We start from the raw sequence: 22,663 nt of genomic DNA on the forward strand, positions 1-22,663 counted from the left end.
CCCAAGTATATCTGGCGACCCATTTCAGCATTTTATACTTTTATTTTTTAGTCGCATCGAAAATTGACTCTGCTCTGTCACATTTTAGATGTGTTTTTGTGTTTTCACAGCATTCAAGCTGAAGCGAAAGATTGCAGCACTTGATAAATACTAAGAATGTTGCCACTTAGTGTTTGTGATCATGGTGACTTCTGCCCACATTGATATCATGGGAGTTCAAATTATTGGCAGAGAATTCCTGTATTTTGTCATATCGCAATGTCATTTTTTTCTAACTTCGTGCAGCCCATGTGGTTTTAGCAAGAAGAAAAGGTTGTGTCATATGTCTCATGAAATCACACAGCCTTTTGAGTTGATCTCACACTGTCAGTTCAGTTTAAACACTCAACCTAATATTCCACACCACATCAGCTCTGTGAATGGGGGGGAAAAGGCTTGTATCCTTCATTATCAACTCAACATAATTGTCACAAAGAGCCACAAATTGGCATCATGACGTTACACACAAGGTCAGACTGAGCCCACATGAATCAGTAAATGTTCAAGTGTGGATGACAAGAAGAAGAGGGGGAGTTTGAGCTTTGAAAAACTTTTTCAAATATGTGTAAAAGTGTGAAACTGGCTCTGATGGAAGTGAAATGAAGTGAAGTGAAGTTTGGGGTCAGACAGAGGAGGTCAGGGGTCACTGACCACATTCCACAGGGCAGAAAATTAGAGCCTCGGGCTGCAAAACACTTATAACTCACCAACTTAAACACATTTAACTAACTAAGTAACGAAACCACCTGCGAGATGAAGAGGATTATTAATGATTTCCATGACACCAGTGGAGGTAGGATCACTCTGATCCCTGTGCCTTTTGTCATGGAGTGTAAGCATGACTGAACTTGGACTTCTTTAGAGTTGCCCTCGGCGCTCAGTATAGTGAATAGTTTACCTCATTCACTCACTGAAGCAGCGTCTGAATGCATAATGTCAGAGCAGGTATTAGTCACGCAAAATACCTGGATTGATGGTTGCGCACAAGCTGCTTCTTATTTATGTAACCACCGGCTTTACTCTGGATCACTGTGCTCTGACTGACACATGCTTTTTACTGCAGGTTAGAGGACTTTATGTTGAGTTTGCAAGTGGAAGCAAAGGTCGAGATTTCTTATCTTAATCTTTGTCAATTGGGTCATAAAGCATATGTATGAATGCACATAAACATGGACACCCTGCAGTGAGAACACCCACTCACTCCTCCCTTCTGCTTACCTTCTTCTTCTTCTTCTCTTCTTCTTCCTCATGTTGGTAAACAGGCATTTGCAGAAAGTCCTCTTCACAGCAGATGAAGCTCACTGTGCATCCCATCCGAGCAGAGCCAGAGCAGAGCGCACACGTCCAAACCCATCCAAAACTCCTCCACTCGGTCCTCCTCTCCTCTCCTCTCCTCTCCCCTCTCCTCTCTCCTCTCCTCTGCTGCTGTGGGGGAGCTGTTAGGACTTTATTCCGCTCAAACAGGCGACAAATGTGCGCAGTCGGGCTGACATCACTGCGGTGTCACTGGAGGAGGATTAAAAGAAAGTTGTCGAAGAGTTTTCCCGCACTTGTTTTCATGCACCATGCGTGACTGACTGAGGTGACTTCCCTCTGCAGCCTGTGGAGGACAAACAGGTAGTCTCTCTCTCTCTCTCTCTCTCTCTCTCTCTCTCTCACTCACATACACACACACACACACACCTATATATCATATGGTTCTGTGATTGGTGGTTCAAGCTGTCACTCAACACTTAAAGGGGCTGTTTCTTTAAATGCACTCACATGTGCAGCAAGAACAAAATCTGCCCATATGCTCGATTTTATTCAGGTTGTTTTTGTCCCAGGCAGTGTGATGGGAAAGAACCATTACATCTCGTTGTTGGGTCCATTTGGTCTAAAAGTCCTCATGTGGCCTGTGGTACATGAGCGACCTCCAGTCCCAGCTGGTTTACCAAACCACAGGAGATCAGTCCTCCTTGGCTGTGCAGGAATCCCCAGAGTCTGAGCAACACTGGTGGAGAACAAGGGTTCTGGTCTTTGTGTGAAGTTCTGCTGCCCTCTGCTGGATGATCTGTAAAGTAATAGAATAGAAAAAGTGCTAATCATTAACACCACAGGGCCACTTTTTATGTTTAGTGATGCACTTGAACCTTTTTGTGTTTATACTGCAGATAAATTCACTTATACCCCTCTCACACCAGATTAAAAAACAACAAACTAACATCTCGCCTTTGTCTTCAATGTCAATGTGTAATTGTCAATGTTTATTGGCTCCAGCTCTGACTGGCTCTGATGAAAACACAACACCCGGGGGAACACGCTAATTTTCGCCCCTCTTCAGGTGCAATGATAGGATGTGTGTTGAAGTTAGGGACACTGGCTTCCAATACAGCAAAATTGTGGCCCACATAACACATGGAGTGGCCCAAGTCTGGGCCAGATCCAGCCCACCAGAATAGAAACTGACTATTCTGATCCAGTTCTGGTTTATTCGGTCCCCTCTTGGCTGATGTGTGGCCTGCTTGTGGTTCCACATGGTATGCGGGCTGAATGAACGTGTCTGGTACAATCTTTTTGTTACCTGGGTTGTTAATCTGTCTCTGTTGAAGCAGCGCTTGAACATCCTTCAGTCAGCACTGAGCCTGTAAAAAGAAATTCAAGAGATTCAAGAAATTTCAGACATCTTTCCAGCTTCAGTTACAGACACCTGAAGAATTTTAAAGATGACGGCCAAATCTTACTCCATTCAGCAAAAGCAACAGGGTGGAATCAAACCAGCAGCCTCAACTTCAGTACTCAGGGCACACACTCCATTAGGTGAGATTTATTCAGTTTTACTGAATACAATGTTTTGGTCATCCAACCTTGGAAAAATAGCTTACCCAGTGAAGGATAGGCTTGATGTTTTGATTTCTGACGGAGTGGTCACTTTGGGTCTGATTGTGCTCAACATGAAACTGATCCAGTTCCTGCAAAGTGTCTTAAAGTTTTTTAGAAACCTTGTTCCTGACCATGATTTTACTTCTCTCCAGGATCAACAAGCTACAAGCTTCAATGTTTGAGCAATTTACTGTGTAGTGTTTACTTTGTTTCTTGTTTTAGCTTATCTCCTCAGATATAATACTTGATATGTGATATATACAGAAAATCATCTTGGATCTAAATGCTTTAAGTTCTCCACAGTCTGCTTGGTTTTTATCAGGAACAATAACTGGTTTCTTTGGATGGTATCCTATTTTAAAGGAGACATATTATGCTCATTTTTAGGTTCATAATTTTATTTTGGGTCACTACTAGAATAGGTTTACATGCTTTAGCGCTCAAAAAACACATCAGTTTTCTCATCCTGCAGCTCTGTATTCCCCCTCTGTCTAAAACACTCTGTTATAGCTTCTGTCTCTTTAAGGCCCCCCCATTCCCAATCACCCAGTCTGCTCTGATTGGTCAGCTCACACACGCCTGATCCAGCACCACCACCAACAACGGAGCAGCTGTGCGAATTCATTTCTTACGTGTCAAACTAGCTGCAGATAAGAAATTATTCAAATGTGTGACATTGTGACGTAGTGTGATGTCACAAAGTCACAGAATTAAAGGCACGACTACTGACGAGGTGTTTCAGGAGCAGCGTTTTCTGTGGGAGAGAGGAGCTTCTGTTCCGACTCTGGCCTTTTTTAATTTTCAAGAACTATTACATGCACGAGAACAGAAAAAGGACAGAAAAAAAGCACAATAGGTGTCTTTTAAATTATTTCCTAAATGAAAGCATACCATTTCCTGGTTCATGCCTGAGAGTTGTGCAGGAAGGGTTAACCCTCTTTGAGACGTGGCCCCTCCCTGCTCTGCTGCTCTCCTGAATGTAACAGAAGCCCTGTGCATTCACCAGCCAGTCCTCGTCATGGCTGCACAGTTGTCTGGGAATGTGATGTGGAGAGGCAGCTGCCTGCTGTCGGGCCGTGTTGCTGTGGTCTGCTCCAGGGCGGCGGGAAACGTCTCCTCTGCCTCTGAGCCCCTCTCTCCCCTCCAGGACAAGCCTCGGACACTAGAGGACCTCCCACAAGTCAGACTATGGGAGCTCTTATACAGGATGACGTTTCAGGGTTTCCACAACCGTATGCATGAGCTACAGGTATGAGAGAGTGATGCACGGCTGGTTTAATCTTCATCTTAATAATGCTGCATGCTTTCTTTGTCCCTCATAAAACTTTGTTTTGGTTGCTGGGTTGACCTGCTTGAATTTTGATAATATTAGGAGGGATAAGAGGGTCTGAGAGGCGTTGCATAATAGAAAACAATAGCTGCTTACAAAAGCACAGAGGCTTGTTTTTCTCCCTGCAGGATCACTTTCTGTGAGGTGAACAGTGTCCAGTCTCACTTACTCACTTTATAAATGTGCAATGTGTCTTCTTAAAGTTAAACAACACAATACATTTGTTTGATGGGACAGATATTCAAACTTAGTTGATTTCAACATGTTACAGACCATCATGGAGCAGGAATGAGCAATGAGTTTTCATAGAACTGGTTTCTCTGTTAACTCTCTATCTTGGATTACCTGTTTCCTACTATCAGATCTATGAGAAGCAGCTCTACGGGCCCATATACAGAGGCACAATGAACCACGTGTGTGTGAATACTCCCCAGCTGCTGGAGGAAGTCCTGAGGAATGATAACAAGCTCCCCAGCCGAGGAGACATGGCTGTGTGGAAGGAGTACCGCGACATGAGAGGGTTCGGCTACGGGCTTTTCACAGAGTAAGCCTGCTGGGCCTTTCCCTACGACCGACGTCCCATCTGTAACACCTTCCTACTTCGTTCAGCACTTCTAGCTATTCGAACTTCCGTTTCAAGGACAACTGTTTCAGTATTTTTAACCTGTTTTAAATCTTTCATTTGCAAATTTTCAGCAACAAATGTATATGTTTGTTTTTCAGAATAATGCGTATTCTGCACTAAGTTACTGCTATTATATACATTTTCATATCAGGAGCGACAGGAGAAGTTGCTGAACACATTGATATAGATTTTATTGTTGGAGTGTCAACAATAAGGAAATGACAGCGAGTTAGAAAAACTGGCGTCTGTTTGTCATCAGTGCAAAATTTCCTATTCGTTTGATGTTTGAATTATGTATGTAGATTGAAAATTGTTGGATCTTTATCAAGATTAAGAGAAATCTTTCAGAAGCTCCTCTCCACTCTAGCGATGATACACACCCATTATAAAATCTGAAACGGACAGAAGAAATCCCAAAACATAAACTGAGATTGTTCCTAAACGTTCAAGCTATCTAAATGATCATTTAGGCCAGTAAAGTCCCAACTCTGGTGACTCATTTAAGCTTCGAATCACTTTTCTATGTTAAAGTATGGTGAGACAACAAGGGTGGAATTGACCTCATTTCACAATGATTTCCTTTGTTTTCTCACGGGAATCTTTCGGTATTTCTGCAAAAATGGTTTGGCAAATCGCTACCAAAAGACAGAACACACTCTTCTTGAATCCGTAACAATAAGTATGGCGAATAATATATAGTGTGCCATGTGCTTGTAGCACATCAAGCACACTAAATAATGTCAGGCCAAAACCCCACAAGGACAATCAGTACAACTTACGTACAACAGAAGAATATGCAGCTGCTTTGGGAATAACAATCATGTTTGAATTTGAAGCAGGCAGACTTTTTCAAAACAAACGCTACAAAGTGCTTTCACAGAAATACATGTCCCCAGGGGCCCTTTTTACCTTCCAGGAAGTTGCATAATCAAGAGAGAGCCAAAGTTAACAATGTGGTTTTAGCTTTGAGAATATAGTTTCTGATACGTGAGCTAATGTTTAGAACATCATGGATCAGGTTTTTTTTACATGCTCCAAAAGCATTTTTTATCGGGAACATTAACTTGTCATTTAGCGGTTTCTTTTGATGGAATTACATATTAACAGAGTGAGACTGCATGTATAATGTGCATAGCAATGCTCCATTCCCATTTCTCTGCTCCCACCGTCCCACGTCTTGCAATACCTTACCCCCGGGGCTAAGTCACATCATGTGAGGGGGTTTGGACTGGAAGGTTAATGTTTAATTCCTGAGCAGACTTGCTTAGACTTACTGGGTAATTAAACACGCAGGTAAGATCCAAATGTTCTGGGTCAGGGTTGCCTGTTGGATTTGGTAAACCAGATGTTTCCAGTGAAAAATAACTTAAAAACTAGTTGGTTTTTTTGTGCGGTAAAAATGCTCTTTAAATATGTAGGATCTTGCATATGTGAAAAAGTAGTATAAAGTCTTTTGTGGCTCTACAGCAAGCTGCATGTAGTCTGATAATTTGCATTGTGGGTAATGTAGTCTTTAAGTTTTGAAAAGGAAGAAGGTGTGCAGTAAAAAAAAAAAGCCCTTATCTCTGGTTCTGTGGTAATGATTTCGATATTTTGTATTCTAGTGCAATGTTCAACCAATGGACTGATTTTCAAAATCAGGCATCTACATTACCCACAATGCAAATTAGCCACTGAGTGACATCACTGGAGTGAATTTATCAGACTACATGCAGCTTCCTCTGTAGCCACAAACGGCTTTTATACTACTTTTATTAAGACCTGTAAACACACATTAATGTGTAAAATTTATGAGTTACCCTAGTTAGCTTGGCTGCATCCAAAGGTAACAAAATTTGCACACCAGCACCGGTTTTATAGGGCAGTATTGTCACAAATACATCACGCACAGTTGCTCAACTCTCTAAGCCAGGAGTACTGCCGAATGTCCTCAGATCTTAAAGGGACAGTTCAACCCAAAATCAAAAAATACACATTTTAACTCTTACCTGTTGTGCCATTTACGTAAAGAGATGAGCTATAACTCCAAGCAACACATGTTTCTTCTTTAAGGAACATTATTCACAATTTAGGACTTTAGTTAATCCCACTTTGGAGACAAATAATCTCTGGTGTCTACGTTCTTGTTGTTACAAAGAGTCTGGCATTTATATCACAAACACATGGAAACCATAAAGCATGGTAACACATTTATCAACTTTTTTTGTCTTTGTGGTTCTATGTCTGTTCCCAGAAACGGGGAGAAGTGGTACAACTTCAGGGCGGTGCTGAACAAACGCATGCTCCATCCGAGGGACTCTGCACAGTACTGTGACACTCTCAATGACGTCGTTACAGACTTCATCAAGAGGATGCACTACCTGCGTCCGTGCAGCCGTCTATCGTTTCTCACTCGAGGGTATGTGGAAAACTTAAATCTGCACAAAGCTCTACAGACATTTTATTTCTCTGAACCTAAACCTTAACCTTCGCCACTCAGCTATTGCCTCCATTCTGCTCGAGACAAGGCTCGGGTGCCTGGAAAAGGAGATACCCAAAGGCACCCAAGAGTTCATCAACTCAATATCCAAGATGTTCTCGTACAACTTCATTGTGACGTTGCTGCCCAAGTGGACTCGCAGTCTGCTGCCCTACTGGGGACACTACATCGCAGGCTGGGACGGCATCTTCAACTTTGGTGAGTTGTGAAGGAAACTCAGCTGAGAAAAAGTTGAGGTGTTAACAAGATGGCAAGTGATTTGTTATGAATCCGCTACTTTCACTGAATTGTTGCTCTACATTGACAAGTATTAAATATCTAACTTTTATTTTTACCTTTAAAAGTCTTTACTTCTATTTCTGCACTTATTTTAGCTACAAAGTTGATTGACAAGAAGATGGAGGCCCTTCAGCAGCGTTTGGACAACAACCAGGATGTGGAGGGTCAATACCTGGCATACCTCCTCTCAAACACTCAGATGAGCATGAAAGATGTGTACGGCAACATCTCTGAGCTTCTGATAGCCGGAGTGGACACGGTAAGAAAAAAAAAGTCTGGCCATTAGGTTGATATCTGTGTGCATCTCTCTCTCTCTGTTGACTTAATGACGTTTTTCTGTTGTAAAGACCTCCAACACCCTCACATGGACTTTGCACCTGCTGTCCATGTACCCTCAAGCTCAGGACAAACTTTACAAAGAAGTGTCCACAATGGTACCAGCGGACCGGATACCATCTGCAGAGGAGGTCACTCAGTTGCAGTACTTAAGGGCTGTTATCAAGGAATCACTGAGGTGAGACTGGTGTTCACACACATGCCGTCAGTGATGTAAAAAAAAACATGTGATCTATATTTAAGGATCCACTTTTTTTCTGTTTCATAAAATTTCATTGTTCGTTTATATTCTTTCTTCTTCATCATTACTCATCATCAGCAATCAGCGAAATGAGATGAGATCTTGTTTTGCAGGATGTACCCTGTGGTTCCCATTAACGCCAGGGTCGTGACAGACAAGGATGTTACAGTTGGTGGATATCAGTTTTCAAAGAATGTGGGTCTGCTTTTTTAACCGTGATTATTTTTGTTGTAAAACCTGCAAAGAAAAATCACTAATGTTTATTAGTATACGTTTAAACGTCTATATTTAGTTATCTAACTTGTATAACTACTACAAATTATGAAACTATATGAAAGAGCAACAAAACACATTCTGAATTAAGATTAGAGTTTCATATTAGACCAGAGTTTTAGTGTTTTATTTCTTCACTGCTGTTTCTCCAGACCGCTTTCACGTTTTCTCACTATGCCATCAGTCATGATGAGGACGTATTCCCAGAGTCATTCACGTTTAAGCCGGAGAGGTGGCTCCGTGATGGCCAGGTCAGGCCCAATGCCTTTGGGGCCATCCCGTTTGGCTTCGGAGTGAGAGGCTGCGTCGGTCGCCGGATTGCTGAGCTTGAGATGTATTTGGCTCTGTTTCGGGTGAGTGGGAATATCTCTCAAAACATCTACTGAACACACCTGATGATATAAAGCTCGATGCTATCAAACAAGAGTGAAATACAACTTTAAAACCAGGCACAGATGTAGGAGGAAAGTGGATAAAAAAGTATTCGTCGTAAAGGTCCCTGACAACACAATTAAAAGATATTAGATTTATACAATAATAAGAATATTCCCATTAAAGCCCCTGAAAACCTGAGTACTTCTCTTCAACATTCAGCATAAGCTGATGATAATCGATTTTCAGGGCCTTTTGAATTAAAGACGGCAGTATTGTGTAATATTTATAAAAACTAGGAGACCGTGTCCTCATTCAACCAGTCAGTAACGTGTTTTATTTTTTTCTTCCAGCTGATCCGGCAGTTTGAAATCAAACCAGACCCGACGGTGGGGGAGCTGAAATGCATCAACCGCACAGTTCTGGTACCAGACAAACCACTGAGCCTTCACTTTGTGGACAGAGGAGGAGAAAACGCTGCTTGATTTGCTTTTCAGATTAGTTTGAAAGTAAATGTTGCATGTGAAAAAAAAGCGGTTTATACATTGTAGGTGAAGCCTAAGTCTGACGCTCTTAACAATCTCCCTCGTGTCCACATCCAAAGAATCCACAGAGACTCGGAGGTAAACTTGAAATGCTTACTTTAAAAAATGCAGGAAAAATACAAAAAATAAATCGCCTACTATACACGTAATGAGAGAAAGTACTGGAGAAAGAGAGCGAGAGAGTGAGGTCAAAAAACTATATGGCTCCACTCCCTGCTTGTCCTGACTGACCACAAATTCACATTACCTGCAAAACACTCGCGAGAGAGTGACCCATTAAAGGTGCGGTCTGCACAAAACAAAAATACATCCATCCACTATAAAGTACCACACATAAACTATAAAGGATCATTTTAGCTAACTACCCAAACCTGTACTTATTGCCTCGCTATAAACAAACCATATGTATAAAACTGTAAATAATGTAAATGTTCTTATCCTTATTCCTTCTAATGAACTTAAATTATTCTATCAGCAAGAAAACTGCATTTAGGCTCCTACATGCATCCACCGATCAGCCAAAACATTATAACATCTACTTGAATGGCAGGAAGCAAAAGCATCAAAGCATCACACTGCCTCCACCTACTTGCCTTCTTCCCATAGTGCATCCTGGTGCCATCTCTTCCTCAGGTGGTCCAGTACTGATGCTCATGCCCACATTGTAGCCACTTTTTCACCAATTTGTGCTACAGTAGCTCTTCTGTGGGATCGGACAACACAGGCTAGCCTTTGCTCGCCACGCACATCAGTGAGCCTTGGCGCCCAGGACCCTGTTGCTGTTCAGCTGTTGTCCTTCCTCAGACAACCTCATCCAACAAGCCCTGCAGTTTCAGAGATGCTCTGACCCAGGCCCCTTGTCAGAGTCACTCAGATCCTTCCATTTTTCCTGCTTCCAACACAGCAACTTTGAGGACAAAATGCTCACTCGCTGCCTGATATATCCCGCCCACTGACAGGTGCCACTGTAACAAGATAATCAATGTTATTCACTTCACCTGTCGGTGGTTATAATGTAATGGCTGATCAGTGTATATTTTTAAGAATGTCTGATTTGGATGAGTATGTTAGCATTTTATCGATACTCTTATTGGTTCTTTTTCACGAATACATCCAGAACAGGATTGAATGTTTTAAATATATTGTTTCTGGAGCAGCAACATTAGTGTTAACAACTGAAAGAATCACTATATACTCAATAAAATCTCACTGGAGGCAAACCTAAAATAAAATAAGCAGCAGCAGCAGGTTTGAAATCTTTGATATCACAAACTGACTGCATGAAGTTACCTTTTTTGTCTGATGTACGAGAGTGAGACAGCAGCAGGTCGACAACACACATGAAGTCATTCATAGTTTGGAGCAACAGAGGAACCACTGAGCATCATACTTGTTAAAAAGATGAGAAAGGTGTACTTCATGTCTTTTTTAAGAATGAGATAAGAAATGTGAAAACAGAGAGAAATGTGATTTCCTGGAAATGTACTTTTTAATGAAATGTTTTGGTGGGTGAAGAGTCATGATCTGAGCTTCACGGTCCTATTCCGCTTGTTCCTGGTTTACTTCGCTTAAAGGTCCAGTGTGAAGGATTTAGTGGCATCTAGTGGTGAGGCTGCAGATTGCAACCAGCTGAAATCCCCTCGTCTCAGCCTCCTCTTCACCGGTTGTTCAAAACATGAAAACATTGTGGTGATTTTACACCGATGAAAACAGTTATTCATATTAAATCCTACACACTGGAACTTTAAAATCCAAGCACTGCATTTCATGGTCTAATAACCATCATTTACAATACCTGGAGGCAAGTATCTACTCTGGCTTCTGTCCTTTGCTCAAAGGCACTCCATATTAGTCCAAGATGGGTGTTATGTTATATCCTTTTACATGACAGAATCCACTTAACAGAACTGTGTTTATTCGGCATCAATCATATACTGTATACAAAGTCTATGGTGCGCATTTGTAATACCATTTCCAACTTCAACAGGAAGTAAAAAGATTTACTCCTCTTTCTCATGTTTCATGTTTATTCTGTTATCAGTCTCCAAACACCCTCCAGTCCCGTCATCCTTTTATTAGGCCAACATTGTCTATGGATCCTGCAGGGTCCATTTTGTGCAGCAGAAAGTGTCCTTGCACCTGTGCAGCGCTGATCTCAGAGTGGGCGGCCAACGCTTGCTCCGCAAACCGCTCTCCTTCAGAGGCGGGCTCCTCCGGGTAGAAGCGCCGGAACATCTGCGTGAGCTGCCAGTGAGTGCAGTGACCGATGTAGTGCTTCTGGTCAACACGACCAGGTCGGATCAGTGCTGGGTCTAACCTGTGAGCACACAATACAAACAAGAGCAGATAGCAGATGGATGAGCCAACTGTTGCTTGTTTACACATCCAGCACACACAGAGCAACATTAGCATTCTCTAAGTCTTATATTAGGTCTCCTTCCTTTAGTCTAAAACTCAAAGATTCTGCACGTACTATCATAAAGGGCAAAGAAAATCAGCAAATTCTATGACAACTATGAATTGATTATCAAAATAGTCGACAACTAACTTCCTTTTGAACTCTGTTTAAGCTCGAATTTGCTATAAAATGTGTTTCTCTTACCTGTCAATAAAGTTGGTGGTCATAAAAACTATTCTGGCTTCAGATGAAGCAACTCCGTCCAAAGAATTGAGCAGGCCACTAAAAGTCAGTCTTCCCATCCCCTGATAGGCCAGAGGGTCTGAGAGGACGAGACAAAAGGGATTTAAAGTCACTCGCAAAACAGAATTTAACACAAAGACATAGTCAGTTAGGAGAACTTAATTCTAACCTGAAAATGTAAACTGATGCATAAATGAAAATATCTCTCGAGTTAATGTAAACACTGTTACTTACTCTCTGTGGTAAGCAGTTCTCGGCTGACGAACGCTGCATCGACATCCTCCAACAGTATGATGCTCTGCTGCGGCGCCACGCTCAGCAGGTGGTTCAGTCGGTCGTCTGACAGGGATCGGTCGCTCAGACTCATCAGACAGATGCTGTAGCCCAGCTCGCCTGCCAGCGCCGTGCTGGAATATAATGAGTCACAAAGATGAAGATGAAATTGCATACAAGTGTTTGACATTCAGTCCGTCTCTCACACAGATTCTTTCTAAATGGATGAAGTCCAAAGCACACTCACATAAAGCTGCTTTTCCCACATCCTGGAGGACCATACAGCAGATATCCTCTTCTGTAGGGGATGCCTGCAAAAAATAAACAACATTAACATACTCATACAGGTGGACCTCACAGAATTTTAAAAAATGATAATGAATTATAAAACCAGTTAATGTAAAAATAAAAGACTCAAAGACAACTAACACCAGGAAGTTATACCTCTGTCTGTGTACCACTTGGGGTTTCCGATGAAGTCCTTCACATCGTCTACGATCCTTTCAGTCACGCCCACATCCAGGACCACAGAGCTGAGGGGTCTGCGTCGCCGCGGGAACCCAAAGGGCCTCCACTCAGCACCCATGGCTGTGTACATCACTGTACGTCCCTCCTCCTGCTTCAGGGCCAGTTCTCTTGCTGCAAAACATGATTGACAACTGTAGTAAATAACCTCTGAATGGTAAAGAGATGTGTACGTGTCAGGTTTGAACTGTAGATCTGTGTAAAACTTCACCTTCTTGCAAGATATTAAAGAAAATTTGTCTGTCTCTGCCTAAAGCAGTGAAGGTTACAGACTCCCACGGGGTTCCAGTGTGCAGATCCACCATCTGCTTCTCTCTGGTCCTCTCCACCCTGATCCACTTCCTCCCATACCTGCAGACCACAATGGATGACAGTGTCAGAGGTTGTACTGTTGACAGAGAGAACAGTGTTTGTAACTTGTGTTTTCATTTCTTGGACCTAAAAAGATGCCATCAGTTTGTTAAGTGCACTGGAAGCATGCTGAACCAGATATAAAGATTAAGAGAACTCTTCTGACCAGATGATGTGGTTCCCAGGGCTCGGATGGAAGTCAAACTGCGTGTGAACCCGTCCACTCTCATGTGCCAGGTAGGAGGTCTCCACGCTCAGGTGCTGAGTGTGCCTGGCGTGCTTGGTGATCCAGCTCAGCAGCCAGTGGTAGCTCTTATCCCTGCTGGGGACCTCCAGAGTGATCATGTAGTTCCTGCGGAAGAAGATCATTCCCACCTGGGCACTTTTCCTGGCCACTGCCATCGCTGTCCCAATCCCAACTAGTCCAAACCCGGCCCCGAAGTACGGGTTGTCCTTCAGGCCGTCCAGAAAGTCTGACAGGGGCATGTTGCTGATGTGTGTACACCCCCCAATGGAATCAGACTAAAGGAGAACAGACCTACATACAAAGTGCAAGCTCATTTAATGTGACAGTCCAGACTGTTTGGAAGTCAGTCAGTATAATACTCATATATATATACTGCTGCCAAGTTGAGAGTCTTGCAGTTTATTTACAGCTGGTGCTAGTTTCTAATGATACATCCGGTCATTGTAGCTAAATAATTAGCTATTATCCCACCGACCTGCCTTCTTTGTCTTCATCTCATACCGCTGTCTTAGAGGCTATCGTCATTTCCAGAATAAATAACCATAAGCTGTTTTTGTAAATAGCGCTGCTCTGCCAACTACTGCGAGATCCTCATGTGTGCAATGTATGGATGACAGCGACCTCTGCTACACTTCCTGTGTTTGACAAATATCACTCCGGCCGGTCGCCTGCACACAAACATTCGTTCCGCTTCCCCGCTGCTGTTATCCTAACACAATTTTGCTCGCAAGCTAACCCCAAAACCAACTAAAGATAAATATTTTTTTGTGGATTATATAGTTTGAACACATAACAATAGACTGCACGGACCGGAACATCGACATTTATTTTCCAACAGGAAACGAGACAGTGGGAACGGTTCGCGACCAGAATCACAAGAAGCTAACGTTAGCTCAGCTACGTATGTTAGTTGTTGTTATGCTAGTTAATATCGTAAAAAAGTGAGTTATATCTCGGCTACTATCACTTAATGTGAATAAAGACAGCCTTCTGAGTAATAGTAAAGCAGAAAAGATGAATTATATGAGCTGGGTACTGTTAAACTAACAATTCTTGGTTTTGTGTTTTACAGGTAAAGTGGATCTCGGAATCCCAGGCAGTAGGTTGAATTCTGTTTGCACTGTTTTTATCAACAACAAGGTGTATGTGTGTATATGTGTATTATTATTACAAGTCGTTGTTATGCATTTACAATCACCTGTGTTTTTAGTTCATTATGGAGCAGAAAAAGTGGTTAAAATTGGCAATATATCAACAGCCCACTAACAGCTAACACCTGTGAATAATGGGTTATAAGCAGGATATGTTGTATGTACATGTGTTCAGAAGAGGTAGGGCTGCAACTATGTTACTTATCAATTAGTTGTTTGGTCCATAAAATGTCAGAAAAATAATGAAAACTGTACATTTTCTTAAGAAATTACATTCCTTTATTTTGTAGCAGAGAGACTATTTTAAAGTGCAATCAAAGCAAATGACAGTGACATCAACTGTACAGGCAAACAAAAGGATGAACAAACGAGGACAATAAAATTATATTCATAATAAAAACAATACAACCAAAAATGAACAGGAAGAACAAGATAAAAAATATATATGACAGTAAAAAAAATTTAATAAAATATCATTTGGGTTGTGGACAAAATTAAACATTTGAAAACGCCATCTTGGGATTTAGAAAACACAGATTTTCAATATTTTCTGACGTTTTATAGACCAAAAAACTATTTGAATAATCGAGAAAATAACTGACAGATTAATCAACGTAGTTGCAGCCTTAGCTAAGTTACCAATGTGTGTTTAACCCTTTGTAAATCTCTCACATTGTAACTAAGTACTCTGTTGTTTCAGACACAATGGAGACAGTGGAACCTCATCGATGTGAAAAATGTGGACAGAGTTTCTCAGACAGCAGCTTATTTGCCTCCCACCTTTGTTCAGATAAGCTGACCACTCCATCCAGTAACAAGCAGTTGGGGAGCTACAGGTGTTCTCAGTGCAATGAGGCTTTTTCCAAGCCTGGTGTCCTCAAACGGCACTTTAAAAGCATCCACGGTGGACGTGACCCTAAAGGCCCGTTCCACTGCGCTCAGCCAGGCTGTCAGTTCAGCAGCACAGAGCGTCAGGAATATCAAACCCACCTGACGTCCACACACGGTCTCACTCTTATTCCCTGCACCCTCCAGTCCTGCAGAGTGTCATTCCTCACACAGGGTGAGATGGAGAGACACTCGCGGGGCCACATGCCCTTCGGCTGCCTTCAGTGTCAGTTTGTCACTCAAAATGTAAAAGACCTGAGTCACCACGTCCTGGAGCACAGCCATCAGCCAACTTGCACTCGAGGTAAACAAACACTGCAGGGAGTTGGTGTTATGTTGCACAAATGCTGAAATCATTAAACCGGTGATCTGTTTTCAGAGAGCTCTGGTATGATTTTGTTGGCCATAACACTGCTGCTCTGTCACTGATCATAAGTAGATTTGACGTTAAAATGTTGGCACATCTGTTTATAGGGAACGAGACTGCAGCCACAGCTGTGTGCACAAATAGAAGCCACCAGCCTCGGGTGTCCAGCAGGCCAAAAAGAAAACTGATATCCAGTCCAGGTCATGCATCATCATTAACAGAAGACGGGAATGAGGAACAGCCTGAGAGGCAAAGGAAGAATATTAAAAGAGTGAGAAAGGCAGTGGAAAGAGATGAACCTTCAGCAGTGGACGCTGCACCACTGCCATCTAAAGGTATGAACACCAATCTGCTGAGTAAATGTCAAATAAAGGAAATAATAAAGCACAGAGAAGTGACAAAAACTTGAATTCTTCCATACAGTGCGGTTTCTCCTTATTTTTCTCCTCTGCCTCTTCGCCAGCGCCACCTGCAACTGTTTATCAGACGTATTCTTGGTTAGAAGTAGCTATGTTAGCGAGCACCAAGAGACACCAAAGAAGAAAACAGTGCAACAAAGACAAAGTACACAAATGTGCTTACTTTTATCACAATCTTTGTCATTGTTTACAAATTGTTCTGTGTTCTTGTCCATCAGATTACCTTGCAGAGGGATCGGAGCACATCTATCGCACCCACACCTGCCCCAAATGCCGGCGCTGCTTCAAGATGCGCTCCCACCTGCAGGAGCACCTCCACATACATTTCCCTGACCCCAGCCTCCAGTGTCCCACCTGCAAGCGTTACTTCACTAGCAAGAGCAAGCTACGCATACACAGACTCCGTGAGGCAGGTGAGAAGGTTCACCGCTGCCACCTGTGTGAGTATGCAGCCGTGGAGCGAAACGCAATCCGCCGCCACCTCGTCAGCGTGCACGCCGAAGAGGCAGGAGGTGACGGAAACAGCCACAGCTATCCTTGTCCAACCTGTGCTCAAAGCTTTAGACAGAGCAGGTTGCTCAAGGCTCACATGAAGACACACAACATCCTGCCAGACAGCAAGCCACTGGCCTGCTTTCAAGAGGGTTGCTCTTTCCAGAGTTCTTCACGCAAAGAACTTCTCAAACACGCTTCTGAAGTACATGGGGTCCAGGCTTTAGAGTGTCGTCATCACGCCTGCGGCGCCGTCTTTCAAAGTGAGTCGGACATGGAGGCTCATTATCGAACACACCTCGCCTACCACTGCTCACAGTGCGACTTCTCCTGCTCCAATAAGGCCGCCTTCCTCCAGCACCAGCGACTCGGTCACCCTGGAAATGACAAGCTGTGCTGTGACTTCTGCTCCTTCGTCACATTTAACCCCGTGGAGTTTGAGCAGCACATTGGACATTTGCACGCCAGTGAGAAGATCCACCGCTGCTCTCAGTGCAGCTACGTGACGTCACACAAACGTGGCCTGAAGAGACACATGCTGATGCACAGCGGTGAGGAGGGAACATATATATGTTTAATATTCTAATCTCTTCTGATCTTACGTTTTTACATTTGGTGTTGTAAGAGCTGCTCATTTTGTTTTTTCTTCCTGTAATAGGTGAGAAGCCTCACAAGTGTAGCCTGTGTGACTTCAGGTGTCGAGATGAGTCTTACCTTTCCAAACATATGCTCACTCACTCAGACGACAAGAACTTTATGTGTGCTGAATGTGGATATGTGACTAAATGGAAACACTATCTGAATGTCCACATGAGGAAACATGCTGGAGACCTCAGGTAGATACTTCTGTAGTTTCTCATACAACCGTTGGTTATGTTTTCATCTCTAGTTTGCCACGGCACTGCTCGGTAGACTGAGTTATCAAAAAATCATGATGTGTTTGCTGCTGAAGATCATGCTGTAACTAACAGCACACAGCGTTCAAACTGTGAATGGTTAAGATCTCTCTGACTTCCATGTTACTTTAGTTCCTCAAAAGAGCTCATATGTGACTCAGATGTGTTAAATGGCACAAAGCACATGGAATCTGATCTTTACAATCCAGACCAAGCCACTTTTAGATATAAACGTTAAACAAATGCTAAAAGTTAGGTGTTAGAGAAGAATTGTATTACAGTTGGGAGAAGTTACCTCTCTACTATTTTTGTTAATAAACTTCCTGTTTCCTCTCCCAGGTATCAGTGTGATCAGTGCCCTTACCGCTGCCATCGCATGGACCAGCTAAACAGCCACAAATTACGACATCAGGCCAAATCCCTCATGTGTGAGATCTGTGCTTATGCCTGCAAGCGAAAATATGAGCTTCGAAATCATATGTTGGCCAAACATTCTGGGGAAGACAAACAACCATCTGTCTATAAATGCAAATACTGCACATACACTTCCTGCTACAGACAAGCCCTTCAAAACCACGAGAACTGCAAACACACCAAGCTCAAAGAGTTTCGGTGTGCCCTCTGCTTTTATTCCTCCTTCAGCAGCATCAGCCTCTTCCTGCACAAGAGGAAAGCTCATGGGTACGTACCAGGAGACAAAGCATGGCTGGAGAACTACACTGCAAAGGAGAAGGAGAGGAACTCAACTGAGATCTTGCAGGATTTTTACAACAAGCCCTTGACGGCTCATGAGCAGTCTGAACAGTCGGTTTCTGAAGGACCTCAAGGAGAAAAATCTGATGCAGATCCTAGTGCTAGCAAAGAAACTGTAGCTGGTTCTGCGGATGGTTTTGATGTAGTTTCTACGGAGGTTGTAAATGAAGGTGTTTCAGAAAGTCCTCCGCCTGTGAACAGTCCTGAGGAGTACTGTACTCTTGTTTTAACGACACTATCAACCACTGAGTATCAGATGCCTTCTTTGCAAAATGAGGAAGAAAATTGCGCAAATCAAACTTCAAGTTCACCCAATTTAAACTGTAATGAGTCTGAGGTATCACAAGAGAAGGCAGACGTCTCGACAGCTTCATCAGAGGAAGGCGATGTAGCTCTGGCGGACGCAGAATGTGAACAAAGTGACGTAGACGACAACTGCGATCCTCAGCCAGTTGAGCCTGGGGAGTGTCAGTCTCAAACACCCGAGGAGGAAAACGATGGTTCAACAATCAGTTCTGCTTTTTCATCCGAGCAAAATCAGCCGTTAGAATCTGAGCTCCGTCTGAAAGCCATGAAGAAGCACGACAAGGACCAAGCAGAAGCCATGGTTTTGGAGGGACGGGTGCAGATGCTCGTGGTGCCAACTAAAGACGTTTATCGCTGTGACAAATGCTCTTACGTAACCAACAAGGAGAGCGCTTTAAAGTACCACCGCCAGGCTTTGTGCCACGGTAGGACAAAGGGACACAAGTGCCAGGCCTGTGGTGCACAGTTCAAACAGAAACGAGGAATTGATAGCCACCTCACAAAGAAGTGTCCAGCTCTACCACGAAAAAGAAGGATGTTTGTAGGCAATTCAAATACTTCTTTGGCTACGGAGGACAACTCTACTGTAGGTCTGGAAGGATCCAAAGAACTGGATGAGGGAACAAATTCCAATCTATCTTCACAAAAAAGGATTCCCAAAGATTTACATGATCAGGAAATTCATCAACACAAAGCGGAAGTACATTCATCTAATTTAACAAACTGTAAAGACTTTGTTCATGATGCTTTTACATCCAGTGAAGCAGAACACCAGCCAAACAAAAGTCAGACCAAAAAGCAAGTATCTGTAAATGTTCCTCTGCAGTCCCTTTACATGAAAAAAGACGGGAAATTCAAATGCAAGCTATGTAATTTTGTATCAGTCAAAGTCGCAATAGTTGAACGGCATCTCTCAACCTGCAGGAAAACCCGAAGGAAAAGAGAGACTCAGATAATGTCAGAACTGGACCATGAGTGTGGTGACGAGTCGGTCAGAGCAAAAGTGGACTCCGTGGAAAAGCGCAATGAAAGAACTGGGAAAGTTCCTGCCAAACATCAGATCTTCTCTTGTCCAAACTGTGCATTTAAGTGCAATCAGAAAAGGGCATTAGACAGTCATGAAAAGAGAGGCTGCTTGAAGCCGGGTGAAGTCCAGTGCACCATGTGTTCATTTGTAGCTAAATCTAAAATGTCTTTGACCCGTCACACTCTGTTTATCCATAAGAAGAAAAAAATCAGTGTTTCTAAACCTAAACGTTTGCACTGCCAGCACTGTACATTCACCTGCAAACAGGATCGATGCATGGCCCAACATGTTGCGCTCAAGCACAAAGGTGCCCGACCTCACCGTTGTCGTTACTGTCCTTTTAGCACCACAAGGCGTTACCGCTTGGAAGAGCACGAGTCTCTTCACACGGGAATCGGTCGTCACAGCTGTGATATATGTGAAAAGACATTTGGGGCTGTGACCAAACTGCGGCAGCACAAGATGCGAATCCATGACAAACAACCAACGCACTTCTGCTCGCTCTGTGACTTCAGCGGCTACGCGCTGGATGATGTGAGACGGCACAACCTCAGATGCCACACGGGGGAGTTACACCATGCTTGCACTCACTGTGAAGCTCAGTTTAGTTCAGATGTGGCTCTAAGAAACCACTGTAAGCGTGTGCACCAGCGCCAGGCGCGTTTCTCATGTAAGCAGTGTGATTACACATGTAGCAGCGAGGTCACGCTGAAGACCCACCAAGAGAGCAAACACTCTCAGGTGAAGTGCACCACCTGCCAGGAGTCTTTCAAGACGAAGGAAAGTCTTTTGATCCATCAGAGAACACACCTGGCTCATCAGTGTCAGCTGTGCCCGTTCGCTTCCAAAACAAGGCAACTGTTAGCCCAACACCTTCTGAACGAACACGAGGAGGGATCACCAGAGGACAAGCCTCTCAAGTGCAGCACCTGTCAGTTTGCCTGTCGGCATCAGCTGGTGTTAGAGCAGCACCTCCGTTCACACGGAGGCAAGCGGCTGTACAAATGCACTGACTGCGAGTATTCAACCAGGAACAAGCAGAAGATCACGTGGCACATTCGGATACACACTGGGGAGAAGCCTTACAGCTGTGACCAGTGCAGTTACACCTGCACTGATCCATCCAGGCTGAAGGTAAGCTCAAGTTTGTTGCTTGTAAGATAAAACAAGCCATTTTTGTTTACTTGATAGCAATATCAGTACATATCCACGTCTCCATTTAATAGCCAAGAGATGGTTACAAACATGTCCATTTTTTGAGTAAAAAAACATTAATATCTGCCAATATATTGTCAGATTTTGTATAAGTAATTGCTCAGCATTTTGAGAAATATGCTTATTTACTGAATGATACCACTCTCCTATCCTATCAAACTATAACCAGGAGATGGTTAGCTTAGCTTTGCATAAAGACTGTCTAGTGTCTATGTCTAAAAACTGACATGTCATAATAACAAGTGGTTTTGTGCCAGAGAATCCAGAAAGTTGCTGTGCCCGGAAAAGAAATATAATACATTTAGGCAGAGCTGTTTCCACCTGTTCCCAGTCCTTACGCCAAGCCAAGCTAACTAGCTGCATGTGGTAGTGGACAGACAGTAGAGTGGGGATCATCTAACTTTTGGTGGGAAAGCGATTAAGCACATTTCTCAAACTATTTCTTCAATTGGTAGCAAGGATAGCTTCAGATTTGTCAAAACTTCCTCTTAGTTTAGTGGTTTAACCTCGTTTAAACTTCTTGTCAGATAAGTAGGAGAGTGAAGACAAACATCAGGCTGAATAAATTATACAAAAGGAATATCCAATAATGTCACGTTGAGAGTTATAGACGCATTATGTCCAGAAAACTACTGTAGTAATGAAAGTAATATATATATAGTTCCTGTACTATGATAAGATAAAATGTATTTTTAATGATCCCCTGTAGGCACAAGGGGAAAAAAATAGCAGTGCAAGAGTGGAGATGTACTTTTAGGTGAATTACAAAAGTTGACGCAATGAAAAAGACAAAATATGATAGAAATGATTTATACAATAGATGGATCTGTGTGTGCATATACATGTGCAATGTGCAAATATGATATTGACTGTTTCCAAAAACCAAAGCAGAGCAGAAAAGACTTTTCTTTTGTTTTATTTCTCAGCTACACATGAGGGTTCACCAGGAGGAGAAGAAGTACCTCTGTCCTCAGTGTGGCTACAAATGCAAGTGGGCGACTCAGCTGAAGTACCACATGACCAAACACACAGGTATCAGCAGGATGTAAAGGCTGATGATTACATTTTGATTAGGGAACTACTCGAACAATGATTTTGTTTTGTTGTTTTAGTAATATATAATAGCTTGGCTGCCTGCATGTTTTTGTAAGTGTAGTGTAAATGCTTCCTGGAATAAACATTAATTCTTCCTCTGCAGGGGACAAGCCATACGCCTGTGATGACTGTGACTACCGCACTAACAGAGCAGACGCTCTCCGTGCCCACCGGGACACACAACACTGTGAGGCTCGCCCTTACGTCTGTGAGAAATGCGGCAAAGCCTTCAAGACTAGTTTCATCCTGAAGACCCACCAGCGCCAACACAGCGACGATCGGCCGTACGCGTGCGGCCTGTGCCAGAAGGCCTTCAGGTGGCCAGCCGGTCTCAGACATCACTACCTGTCGCACACAAAGCAGCAGCCTTTCTGCTGCCGTCACTGCTCCTACAGAGCCAAACAGAAGTTCCAGGTGGTGAAGCATTTACAGAGGCACCACCCAGAGGTGTCAGTGGAGGAAGGGGTGGTGAGGGACTCTGAGGCAGGTAGCCTGACCCTGAAGGAGGCCCTGGAGGGGACGCTGGATGAGAGAGCAGCAGGAGTGGAGGAGGAGGAGGAGGAGGAGGAGGAGGAAGGGACTGTTGAAACGGAAGATAGCGATACAAAACAATAAAGAGATGACACGGTAGATGCA

The 22,663-nt window shown here is 43.2% G+C and overlaps 3 protein-coding genes and 1 long non-coding RNA gene across 6 annotated transcripts; 2 read left to right on the forward strand and 2 right to left on the reverse strand.

Annotated features, from left to right (window-relative positions):
- Positions 1-1,846: 1,846 nt before the first annotated feature.
- LOC141002111 (uncharacterized) lies at positions 1,847-10,162 on the reverse strand. Its single transcript, XR_012179619.1, has 3 exons — positions 9,975-10,162; positions 2,603-2,663; positions 1,847-2,092 (listed from the first exon to the last, which is right to left on the reverse strand). It is a non-coding gene; the product is annotated as an uncharacterized lncRNA (long non-coding RNA).
- Positions 3,920-9,550, forward strand: LOC141002519 (sterol 26-hydroxylase, mitochondrial-like). The gene is given in 10 exon segments (XM_073473872.1): positions 3,920-4,150; positions 4,594-4,775; positions 7,090-7,230; positions 7,232-7,254; positions 7,336-7,533; positions 7,710-7,873; positions 7,962-8,128; positions 8,305-8,386; positions 8,617-8,817; positions 9,190-9,550. Coding segments are annotated over 10 exon segments (1,521 nt in total). The 3' UTR covers positions 9,322-9,550.
- Positions 10,163-10,848: 686 nt separating the features above from the next.
- On the reverse strand, positions 10,849-15,668 carry bcs1l (BC1 (ubiquinol-cytochrome c reductase) synthesis-like). Of its 3 annotated transcripts, none has more exons than XM_073473545.1 (8): positions 15,560-15,668; positions 13,338-13,709; positions 13,032-13,171; positions 12,740-12,934; positions 12,543-12,606; positions 12,257-12,429; positions 11,984-12,101; positions 10,849-11,698 (listed from the first exon to the last, which is right to left on the reverse strand). In XM_073473545.1, exons 2-8 carry the CDS (start codon positions 13,655-13,657, stop codon positions 11,446-11,448), a joined length of 1,263 nt encoding a protein of 420 aa, XP_073329646.1. In that variant the 5' UTR covers positions 13,658-13,709; positions 15,560-15,668; the 3' UTR covers positions 10,849-11,445. The 3 variants fall into 3 exon arrangements, with proteins under 3 accessions (XP_073329646.1, XP_073329645.1, XP_073329644.1); XM_073473544.1 differs by having other exon boundaries at positions 15,350-15,668; XM_073473543.1 differs by lacking the exon at positions 15,560-15,668 and adding an exon at positions 13,894-14,799.
- Positions 14,205-22,642, forward strand: znf142 (zinc finger protein 142). Its single transcript, XM_073473194.1, has 9 exons — positions 14,205-14,319; positions 14,491-14,517; positions 15,270-15,761; positions 15,932-16,159; positions 16,462-17,286; positions 17,394-17,571; positions 17,971-20,851; positions 21,859-21,964; positions 22,131-22,642. The coding sequence occupies exons 3-9, from the start codon at positions 15,275-15,277 to the stop codon at positions 22,640-22,642; spliced, it is 5,217 nt and encodes a 1,738-aa protein (XP_073329295.1). The 5' UTR covers positions 14,205-14,319; positions 14,491-14,517; positions 15,270-15,274.
- Positions 22,643-22,663: the final 21 nt, after the last annotated feature.

This window comes from Pagrus major, chromosome 9 (assembly GCF_040436345.1).
Source record: "Pagrus major chromosome 9, Pma_NU_1.0".
Taxonomy (NCBI): Eukaryota; Metazoa; Chordata; class Actinopteri; order Spariformes; family Sparidae; genus Pagrus; species Pagrus major.